Source organism: Schistocerca gregaria, chromosome 2, assembly GCF_023897955.1.
Source record: "Schistocerca gregaria isolate iqSchGreg1 chromosome 2, iqSchGreg1.2, whole genome shotgun sequence".
Taxonomy (NCBI): Eukaryota; Metazoa; Arthropoda; class Insecta; order Orthoptera; family Acrididae; genus Schistocerca; species Schistocerca gregaria.
The window spans coordinates 48897759-48910319 of NC_064921.1; the positions used below are offsets into that span (position 1 = coordinate 48897759).

The 12561-nt window shown below is 38.6% G+C and overlaps 1 protein-coding gene across 1 annotated transcript in view; it reads right to left on the bottom strand.

Annotated features, from left to right (window-relative positions):
* Nucleotides 1-758: 758 nt before the first annotated feature.
* LOC126336288 (Down syndrome cell adhesion molecule-like protein Dscam2) overlaps nucleotides 759-12561 on the bottom strand; it is a 387422-nt gene continuing 375619 nt past the window's right edge. Inside the window, exon 19 of the mRNA XM_049999822.1 lies at nucleotides 759-1213. Coding sequence (XP_049855779.1) covers nucleotides 1100-1213 — 114 coding nt within the window. The 3' untranslated portion in view covers nucleotides 759-1099. The remainder of the gene's footprint in view (nucleotides 1214-12561) is intronic.

The following is a 12561-nucleotide window of genomic DNA, read 5'->3' on the forward strand; positions in this document are numbered from 1 at the left end:
AGCCTCCCAACACTTGCAGCACTTCCGTTTTGGAGGGAGATGAGTTTCTGAAAAAAATTTTGACCGGGGACGAAACATGGGTGCATTTTTTTGAACCCGAATCAAAGAGGCAGTCAATGGAGTGGCGTCACACAAGCTCGCCGAGGAAGAAAAAATTCAAAACTGTGCGATCGGCAGGGAAAGTTATGGCAACAGTTTTCTGGGATACAGAGGGTGTGATTCTGGTTGATTTTTTGGAGCAGGGATGCACAATAAATTCTGTTCAATACGTCACAACCCTCAAAAAACTTAAAGCACGTCTTCAGTGAGTTCGCCCAACAAAATCAATGGCAGATGTTCTTCTTTTGCATGACAATGCAAGACCACACACCAGTCGTCACACCTCTGACGAGATTGTCAAAATTGGATGGGAAGTTTTGCCTCATCCCCCATACAGCCCTGACCTGGCACCATCAGACTTCCATCTGTTCGGGCCACTAAAAGAAGCTCATCGTGGGATTCATTTTGAAGATGAGGAGGCCGTCAAAACATCCGTGCGTCAATGGCATAGGAAGCAGAGCTGTGATTTTTACCGTGCTGGGATACATGCCCTTGTTCAAAGATGGACCAAAACTGTAGAGATGGGCGGAGATTACATTGAAAAATGACAAAATGATCCTCAATGTTGTGGTTTTCAACCTATGTAATTGCATTTAAATTTCCTGACAGTTAAACGTAGAAAAAAAGAGGCATTACTTTTTGACTGACCCTCGTATAATGACACCAATAGGATATAAGTAACTACAGAGGGCACTACACAATTTCCTATGAGTCATGTTCATTGTTTTATATTGAAGATAGACACAAATATTATTGTCAGACTTAAATATTCATAATACAGTATTAGTTTCAAAAAATATTTTAATCAGTTACCTGAGGACAGGGAGAAACATCAAAAATATTTTTTTTAACTTGTGAACAATCACTGGTTCAAAGGCACTTAAGTTGTAAAGTTCATTAAAAATGTTCTTTTAACATTGTTCTTCAATCTGGTTACAATTCTGCAACTAATTTTCCAAGTAACTGTGGATTCAACTTTGTACACATAAGCTTCTGGAAGTCAATACCTGTGAGCCTGATACAGGTTGTGTAGTGGAATCCAATCACATGTTTCATTCTCATAATGAGGTTTCTTGTGTATCTTTGGATATGGTGATTCAGGACAGCTTCCAAACTGTAACAAGTTTAAATAAGAGTTTAAAATCAGGACATATTTTACTAGTACTGAGTAAGCTTAACTGTTTAATTATTTGCGTGTATATAACTCAAAATTAACTGAAATATCTATTTTATGAGACAGTACCAATATGCACTTGGCATAAATTGCTTTGGTGGGAAAAGATGGTGAAATTCAGTTTGTTACTGTTAGTAACCCCCCCCCCCCCCCCCCCCCCCACACACACACACAGAGAGAGACAGACAGACAGACAGAGGGAGAGAGAGAATATAATCAGCAGTGTTAAAATGATCTCTCTCTCTCTCTCTCTCTCTCTCTCTCTCTCTCTCTCTCTCTCTCTCTCTCTCTCTCTCTCCCCCTCCCTCTCATAGTCACAAGATGCAACTCTGCAACTCAGCTTGAGACAGTATACTGTGATCAAAGTCTGCAAACCAATGGCACTGGCTGCTGGGGGCATTGACAGACCATTTGATGCATTGTAAAAAGAACTGTGCATTCAGTGGTTTATAGCCCCCTCTTCAGATGCATTTGTGTGAATTAATAAGACACACATGGTGTTTGTACAATTTTAGGGTATCCTGTGGCACTATCTAGTATCAAAAGGAAACAAAAAACGAATTTTATTACATGACACAAAGATTCATTAAGCTCTTTTGTTATAAACATGAATAAATAAATAAATGTAAAAACTTTAAGAGGTCATAGATTCCTTTTTCCACTGTGGTTACAAAATATATGTGATACAGACACTGAAGTAGGAAAAGGTGGTGTCTAGATATAACATATAAAATAAATAGTAAGCATGGTAACACTTTGCAATTTTTAAATAAGTACAGGACTTGGATCTACATCCCAATCACTCCCCCTCACCCCTCTTTGTCTATCTCCTTCTCTCCCCTCCCTCTCTTCACCAAATCCTCACCCCCCTCTCTTATCACATCCTCACCCCCCCCCCCTCTCATCACATCCTCACCCCTCTCTCTGTCCATCTCCACTTCCCCTTCTATTCTTTCTCCCTGCCCTGTCTTACCCCTTCCTCTGACCCTGAGTCTCATTTTTTATTATTGTAAACAAAACCTTGATTGAGAACTGAGACTGCTTCAAATGAGTTTGTATATTAGTTGGAACCATTGGTATAAGTGGTATGAGAGACTCTCCAACTGCTGGATCTATGCGGAAAGTGTCTTAAATCACAGTGTTTTGCATTGTTTTTATCTGTTAATATGTAGGATTACTAAGTGTCAACTGATTCAGATTCCATAGTATTCTAGTTATAGGTTGCCAAGCCATTACATCAACTTTCATATTTTCTGTACAACTGACAGTGAGGAAGAAAATGAAACAGCTCATTGTTCTGCATATTAGTTTTGTTTGAAAATATACTTAAGAAAAAAGAATTTATGTGACAGTAACAAATTTGTGTAATGGTTTACATGCCCTCCCATCATAAATGAGACACAATTAAATAGAAACCACAAGTTTTCACAGTACACCATGTCATTTTCTTTCCTGTAGTTGATTTCAACAGAAACCTGTACATTGTTGTAAAAAAAAAAAGGAATGAAAAAAAAAGAAACCGCTACCAATTATCCTGTGTTCATTTGAATGTTTATTTGAGTATTGTGTAGAAGTACGAAATAAACCAGTCAAAAGCTTTTACAGAGTATGGTTAACAATGTTTCCCCTTTCTATAATTTATTTACATATTATATATAGAAAAAGAATTGGGATTGTGCATGTATTAAGAAAGAATGACAGACTGATAAAAACAAAACAGTTTTAGAAGGTTATGTAGAAGGGTAAAGGGAGCAAGGATGGAAGATATTTTAGATACTGGATGACGTGATGGGCAGTACAACATACAGCAGCCTTAAGAAGGAAGCAATGGATTGCAGAAAATGGAGAGGCAAAGGATTTGAAAATATAGCACAAAACTGATAATGATGATTATACATATTTTAAAAAACATACAGTCAGAATCCCTCCTAATGTTCAATAAACTACTGCATAAAAATTTACGGTAAATCAATCAACGACTTTTTGAGATATATATATCACACAGAGGGTGGCACTTGAAAAACAGGCTCAGGGTAGCAGATTGCTCATTGTCACCTAGCAACTCTTATCTGTTATGTTGAAGATATTGTATCTGTTCTTTAGTACAGAAACCATTGTGACTTGGTTAAGCAGATTTCCCAGTGAGATGTATCCTCTCCAAGAAAGAATCAGAATAGTGTAGGTGCATGTGTCTACCAGTTTCTGGTGTTTCCATACCAAGAGAGTGCAGTATACAGGATTTAGTGATGAATTGATATAATACAGGGTCACTTGCAAATGCAAGCTCTGTGTATTTGTACACCTGCTATGATTGCAGATATTCAAGCACGAACAGCACGTAAAATGGTGCAACAAGTGAATGTTTCCCATAGGTCTTGTCAATGTGTTTTACACCATATAGGGATGAAGCCCTAGAAAATTACATGTGTCCAAGGAGGAAGATAAGCAAAATGTGTGTATTACTATATGTGGCTATGACAAACAATTGAGAGTGGAATGTCGGATCCACTGCTGTCTTTCATGAGTGAGGAAGCATAGTTCAGTCTGACAGGACACGTGAACTCACAGAACACCAGATACTGGTCAACAAAAAATTCCCATATAAATAATGAGGAACCTCGTCACAGAGAAAAAAAAAAGTTTGTGGTGTACCGTGACAGCAAGTCAGATTGTGGGTCTCATATTTTTTGAAACAATAATGAAACCTGCTGTGTGTATGAAAATCTTTGAGGAATTTTACACGTGGTTGACTTCCTGTGAGTGTAGGTATGCTGTCTTTCAGCAGGTTGCAGCGACCTGCCACACTTAACATGAGTTGATTGCATGAATTCATGAAAGATTCATAGAAGAAAGGACTGTCAACAAAGGATTGTGGCTGCTGCATTCATCAGACAAAGCCATTTCTGCCTTTCATCTGTGGAGCAGTCTAAAGCGAAAATTGTACGCAAGTAACCCAGTAACATTAGAAAACTTGAAGGATAATATTTACAATGAAATTTTGAGAACTCATGTGCCATAGTTGTGCCAAGTGTGCATTACCATGTTAGGGTTTGCACAAAACAGCAAAGCACAAGAAGGTCATTTTCAGCATCCAATGTTATTTAATGTAAAAGACATATCTACTTTTCGTATGTGCTCATAGCGTACAACTAGTTTTGTGTACTTGGTGAACAGACTGTACTCGGAGCCAGTTCTTAGCATGCCAGCCTGTGTTATATACACTGGAAAAATATATAGCCTATGTCAGTCCACATGTTCATTACGGTATCATGTAAAAGCTTTATGTAAGAGTTATGTAACTGTTCAAGATTTTTGATAAGAATGTTTACCCTTTACATGTTACATATATATGTTTATGTATGAAAAATATATTTCCTACTGTTCACTGGAGTATCATGCAAAAATTTGAAGCAAATTGGTCAACAACTTATTGAGATTTTTAGTAACAATGTTTCTCCTTTATATATTTTAAATAAATGTACTGTATGTATGTCCAAATGTTCATTAAGTATAGTGTAAAAATTTGAAATAAATCAGTCAAAAACTTATTAGATTTTTGGTAACAAAACTTTCCTTTATATATCATATATATAGTTACATATTCAGTACATTGGATGACCACTTGAATGTTCATTAGAGTATCGTGTAAAAACCTGAAATATACAGCTGTAGAGTAAGTTTTGAGATTTTAGATAACAATTTTAAATGATCACTTGTCTTTATACAGAGTGATTCAGGAGGAATTCACATAATTTGTGAGTTGACTCTACTCTACATGTGAAAATAAACCAAAAAAGTCACACAAACATGTGTCTGATTTTCGATTGTTACAGAACTGGAGCAGGTTGAAGACTACACACATCCATGAATGAATATGATGACAAATGTGAATATTACTTACTGAAATCATGTGTAGGCACTATGGTGGACCAAATGATAGTGGGACAGATGATCAATCCATCCTAAAAGAGGTGTGGGAGTTCTCCAATGGATGGTACCACTGTGATGGCACACAAAGGAAACAGTTGTTGTGTACGTAGTGCTGAATTGTGTTGACTTAGTGAGCAGTCCTGAAGCCATGTGAATGTTGTGCTCGGGTATTGCAAGTCCCAGTGCATGTGAATACCGACATGCTGCACACATTCACCCACGCAATATACGCAGACGTGTGGTTTGTGTATGGATACTGTAATAGTTGTGCCTGTGCAGCTCTGACAGAGTACCAGAGATGTTTTCCCTGATTGACAAACCCCCTGTCCCATTGTATTTCCCAGAGTTTTTCATATGTTATTTGAATCCTGAACACTGCCCAGCATACATGTAACATCAGAACATGAGGCCATCCAGTTATTTGAGGAAAAGGAAGACATTAAATTAAGAATTAGCTGTCATCTCGATATTCCACAACTGCATGTGTGGCATATATTATATTCTGAAGCCTTCTATCCATTTCATTTGTAGTCTGTACACCTCCATCCAGGTAAGTCAGTATGCAGACAACAATTTTGTGAATGGTTGGCTGTACATAGAGATGTCGTGCAATACACTTTATTTATAGATGAGGCTATGTTTACTCATAATGCTATCATGAACACCTGCAGTTCTCATAGATGGCCAATGGAGAATCCACATGACATTCTAAGTTAGGTTCTCAGTGAACGTCTGGTGTGGTCTGTGTTCCTGCTAAATAGCATAAGAGCTGCAGCATACACACATTTCCTGACAGGAGACCTACCTGCCATTTTGTAGGATGTGAAATTAGGGGATGACAGAAAATGAAGCTGCAATGTGATGGATCAGTGATTCACTGTACTAGACAAGTATCTCAGTATCTGAATAACACATTTCCTACATGTTGGATTGGCCATGATGGACGCATTAAATGGCCTGCAAGATCACCTAACCTAATCCCATTAGACTTCTGTTTATGTGGATGTGTACACCACACAGATGAATACATGTGAAGAACTTGTTGCTCACATCATCAGTGCTGTTGCCCACATTAAAGTCTGCCAAGATGAACCAATGTTTAACACAACATACCCTCCAACACATTTGCAAGTGCACTGAGATGAGTGGGGAACTTTTTGAACACCTCTTGTAGAATGGATCAGTCATCTGTCCCACCATTATTCTGTCCACCACAACACCTACACAGCATTTCGGTAGTAATATTCAGACTTGTCTTTGTAATCATTCATGGATGTGTTCAACACACTACAGTTCTGTAATGAGGGAGAATTGGACACACAAATTTTCAATTTGTCACATGTAAAATCATCTAATAAATTATGTGAAGTTCCTCTTGAATCACCCATTTTAGTAGAATAGATAATATCACAGAAATGGCACAATAAACAATTATTTTAGTACAAGTCACACAGTACGTGAGTGGTTTCAAAAAGGAAAGAAATATCAATATAAATGTGTTGTTTGAGGCTCTCCTGATGGACTAGTTGGTTCACAGGGGTGATGTCAGATGTTGTAGTGAAATACCCACAATATTGTTTTGGAACACCTGACATATTTTCAGGTGCGGCAAACACACTGCTGAACTGTGAAAATTGGAAATTTGTGGTAAGGCCTTATGGGACCAAACTGCTGAGGTCATGGGTCCCTAAGTCTACACATTATTTAATCTAACTTACTCTAAGGACAACACACATACCCATGGCTGAACTATGAAGCCTATTTATGACAGGCTATGTAGGAAACACAAAGGTGTCAAATTTGGTAGTTAACAGTGAAGACTTCAGTACATGATCAGAGGCTGTTGTTCCTGCTGTGTGTTGCTGACAGCTGCCTCGGTGCTCTCTGTCATAAGCCGCATGATGGAATATGCGTCCATGCCGACACGTGACCATCATCACCATTGTCTTCTGACAATGTAAGTGTAGCACCTTACATGACCAATGCTTTCCCTTAGTGTCCAATGCTTTCCCACAGTGATCAATGTCACTTTAATACTGGCAGCAATGAGTCCCTTGCTGTGGTGTGCATTTCAGAAGATTTGAGTGGTCTGAATTTCCACCACTTCTTTATAAACACTGGACCTTCTCAAATTGAGACTGTCCTTCACTGGACCTAGACAAACTTTTGAGTTTTGTTGGTGGAGGGAAGACTCATTTAATTTTGTTTTTTGGTTAATTTTCCTTTCTCAAAGGACTAGCACTGAATTATTACAAAATGACCACTCCTCTGTGTCTTCACTTTCTTCTAACTCTTTAAGTTGTCTAACATGCATCTGTGGAGGATGCAGCAAGTCTCCATTTCAGAATGTCCATTTTGCAGGAATACAGTACTGAGGTAGCACAGTTTATTGGATGAAGCATGCCTCTTTGTTACAACGGGTGGTGACAGCTGGTGGCCTGCCACAGTAACTCTGTGTATGTTGGTTTATGGAATGCAGTCCAGCCCAAGTTGCCAATCCTCTTTCTCTGCACCAACAAGTGACTTTATTATCCTTCCAGCTTCTCACCATTCAGCAATGGCACTTGACCACATCAAAAGCCATGAACATATAACATGGTGAAAGCCATGAGCATATAGCATGGTGTGAGTTGCAAGTAATTCAGTCCATGAACGAAGTCTTCCAGGTTGCAGACATAGTGCTCATATTCTCTTACTAAAAATTTCAAACACATTGCCAGATGTTTTGCCAACTTGTATGTTGGCACCCCGGTATTATTACAACTGTTTAAATTGTTATGCTGTTCTTCTGAATTTTAAGCAGTCCATATAGCCTGGGAGGGACAGGTGCTTGTGGATGTGGTTTCCTGGCCTCAACAGAAGAGATCATGCTGTTTCTGGGGTACCCTAAAGTTCTTTACTGTAGTTTGGTAGTGGGACCTTATTCCGTAAATGTACATGAATGTATCTAATATTGTAGGCAGCTGTTACTCATATTACAGAACTAATGGACCTTTTAGAATTCACACTTTCACATAACTATTGTTCAATTCTAAAATAGTTTATGCAATCAAACAAATAGTCTGTCAAATGGATCAAAACCATACAGGTTGCTAGCTAAAATTTTTATAAACAATTTATAAGACAAGATTCTGGATTCTGAGCACCATAACATCAATAACATTATTTTCTATTATAGATGTATAAATGATATCATTTTAATCAGTAATAGAAAAGACCATATCAGTGAGTTAAACTAACTGCTCCACAGCTCCCTTGAAAATACAAGGTTCACAGTAGAGAAACGAGTATCTTGCATCTGGTCTTAGAATAACAAATACCAATATCCAAGTTATTGGAAACTTACCACAACAATCACTACTACCTATAATACTTTTTGTCATCTCACAGTCCACAAAATGAGAGCACTCCTGTATTGGTCTATGCATGCATGACAGTGCACATAGCACTATGTTCCAATAAGCTGCACATGAAAATGTGATTTTTCACAGTCATACCTTGTTTTCTATTGATTGCATAGATAAGAAGTCAAGTGTTTTGGATAGACCTTGATCTAGAGACCAATTGTATACCTGTCAACAGAATGACAGTAGCTATCCTACAGAACAGGTTAAAAATTTAAATATTGCACACATCCTTCAGCCCAGCAAAGGCCATGATTTTTGGATATGAAACATGCCAATTGCAAGGATGGAAACAACTGTAATTTCCATCAATGGCAAATTGTCAAACTTTTTAGCAGATCTTCTTAAGTTGATGATCTACAGAATTTTTGAAACTTTTTACAATATCATAATCCATTACTGAAATCCAAAGTGATAATACTTATGCAAATAAAACATGTAATATCCAGTCTGAGGCATAAATGTAGTTTTAATTGACGTAGTGAACACATGGCAAGAGTTCTAGTATTAGCACAAGGGTCCTGAGACCACCAAACTATGTTTTTAGCCAGCATTTGTTTTACAAAAAAACTCTGACATATGTCTCTGTATAATGTGCACTTCACACTTATACATACACATCCATAGTGGTACTGCAGTGAGAAATAAATGGCCACATCTGAGTACAGAATATTAACCTCTCAAAAGGTGCAGATTCACTGATGACACCACCATGATTTGAATCAAATTATGCTTCCCTTCCCCATTTTTTTTCACCTGGTCCTCCTCAGATGTGCAGTGGCAAGCTCCACATGTGTCACCTAGTGGGGCTCTGTAAGGTGACAGCACATTCATGTTGCTCGATTCACTGTTAGTGGCTGCATTTGTGTTGGGAAAATCATTTTGCAATTTGTTCTGATCTTCTGATGACTTTATTGGGCATTAAATGACAATGTCATCTGTAAACAACATGTTTACATTTATTTGCAAATAACTTTACCAATGTTTCACATGTAACTGAATGCAAATGATAATCTATCATCATTGTCCTGAGTTCATTGTCGTCCTTGTATTACTTTAATACACTTGTTTTAGTTCCACCACAAAGGAAATAGATGGGTGGAGTCAGATCTGGTGGTTCTCCAAAGATTTCATCTGAAAGTTGTAGGAACTAATGTGCCATAAGAGCAGTAATGTTGAAAAACTTGGAAAAATTAATGACTGATCTCATTTTCATTCAGCAGCGCAATAAATGCATAAACTATCTGGGAAGAATAGACATCAGAAGTTATGGTAGTATCAAAAAAGCTTGGCCATATAATTTGCGCTCCCATTATGGCAACCCACACTTCAATTTTCTTTGGGTGCAATGGCATTTCTCTTAAGGCATGTAGATTTTCTAATGACCAAATTTGTAAATTTTGAGAATTAATGTAGCCGTATACATGAAGCCAAGCGTTGTCAGTGGAAAAGGTTCAATCTAAAAACCAACTCCATGTCAGTTAACAAATCATGGAAATCATTCACTATTCATTTTCCATGGTCCTTACAATACAGTTTTAATGTTACATGGGTACAGACCCAGTTCTTTGGTTATGGCCTTATGTGCTGTCACAGACTTTAGCCTCTTGCAATAATCTCCTCACTGATTTTGTTGAACTCTGCAACATGATGTCTGAAATGTTGTCAAGCATCCGTTCTGTTAAAATTGTTGGCCTACCGGTTCATGGTGCATCATGAACTAAAACTGTTGTCTGGAATTTTCCACTTAAATCATGTATAGATGTACAGCGTCACAATGTGGACATCTCAAATCTCCGTAAACTTTCCTCTGCATGGAAAATATCTTCCACTAAAAACGCTCTGCCTGCAATACTAAGCATTCTCACTACACTAAGCTTATATAAGAACTGGACAATAACACAACAGCTACAATGTAAATGCAACACTACTACCTCTACCTTCCCACTGCACGTCCACAGAACATGTGCAGGTGAGACTTCAATGCGCCGCCGACCTTATATGCCCCACATGGCAGAACAGACATGAGGAAAGACTTTGCAGAAACACGGTATATATATGTATCGAAGTAAATAAAGAAACTGTCCAAACTTTACTGACCCATAGAATTCATTTTATATAAGAAATATACTCTGCTGCATCAGGGAAAAGAAGGAAACCAGAGGATACATGTTCCTATTGGAGCACAAAACACCCAAATATTTTCCTCTTTAAAAGACTCTTACAGAAAAAGGGGGAATCAGCTGCCTCGATACTCATTGTATCTTCCTCACCAAATATGTTTGCTTGCAAACATATCTGCACTAGTTTCTGCTTAAAGATATTAGCAGAGAGTCAGAGACAGTGAAAGAGATAAGAGACTGTGAAGGTGGGGGAGCGGCAGTGGCTGTGAAAGAGAAAGAGAAATGGATGAATGAAGACAATAGCAGTGGGAAGAAAAGGGAGAGGAGGGAGTAAAAATGAAATGTAGAGATGAATGGTGAAAATGCAGAGACATGGGGGAGAGGGGGGGGGGGGGGGGGGGGGGGGTTGTTGGACCCACACAGACAAGCGAATTTTAAAATGTTGGTACAGTGGAGGGCCCATTTTGGACAACAACTTTAAACATGTGGATGTACAGGACAAGATAATTGGACCCACAGGTTTTGTGAGCTGCTAAGGCATGGTGGAAACAGTGGCAGTGGGAAAGAGAGACAAAAGGAGACAGTGTATGTGAGAGAGTAAACAGTAGCAATGGGATATGCTGTAAATCAATGGGAGGAAAAGGAGATAAGGGGGCGGGGGAGGGGGGGGGGGGGGGTTGTTGGACCCACACAGACAAGCGAATTTTAAAATGTTGGTACAGTGGAGGGCCCATTTTGGACCACAACTTTAAACATGTGGATGTACAGGAAAAGATAATTGGACCCACAGGTTTTGTGAGCTGCTAAGGCATGGTGGAAACAATGGCAGTGGGAAAGAGAGACAAAAGGAGACAGTGTATGTGAGAGAGTAAACAGCGGCAATGGGATATGCTGTAAATCAATGGGAGGAAAAGGAGATGGGGGGGGGGGGGGGACAGAAACTATGTGGCAGTAAGAAGAAGATGCTGCATATGAAAGCTTAACTACAAAGAGAGACTGTGTAAATGGATGTAGAATGTTCAGTGTTAAAAGAGCATGAATACGTTTACATGCCAGAACTTTTGATGGGGAAGGTAGAATGAGGATTTAGGCTGCTGTCTTCCCACTTTTCTGTCAGAGTCTTTTAAAGAGGAACATTTTTACCTTTTCTGCACTCCAAGAGGATCTTTTTTCCACTGGAACTCTTAATGTAATACTCAAACTATCACCCTTGGGAGTTACATTCAAAAAGAAATGGAAATATTAAAACAAACAGCCATAGGAAATGGCTACAGCAGCTCCAAACAAGATTTACTGAGAAATGACACAAAGAAAGCATACAGAACAATATCTAACCCCCACCCCCATCATTTTAATACTACCTTTTCCTTCTTCCAAGGAAAAGCCATTTGTTTTATGTTAGGCACTCAGACTAAAGTTCAATATGACAGCTAAAAGGGGGATCTTACTCTCAAGTAATGTGTGCGTACATAATTAGGCCTGACTGTTTACTTAGTGGCATATGCCTTTTCACTCGCTTCCACCTCCTGAACAAAAATCTTTAGTTTATTATCATTAATGTGAAAGGGTGGCTAAGGTAATGACTGTATACTGAAGCACCACCTTTTTATTATTCAAGCAAATAATATCACACTTAGATTCCTACCTGCCCTAGTTCTTTCATACTAACAAGCACTTTCTATTTATCTCTCAGAGGTAGCCATTGTCCCTATGATGCACATACCTGGGCTCTAGCTCCTCCGTTTCATCTTATCACTTTCCTTGCTAACGTTAGAGTGCCTCCCTGTGTTCCACTTAACTGCTGCACTCCTAGAATGATGGGAATTACGCG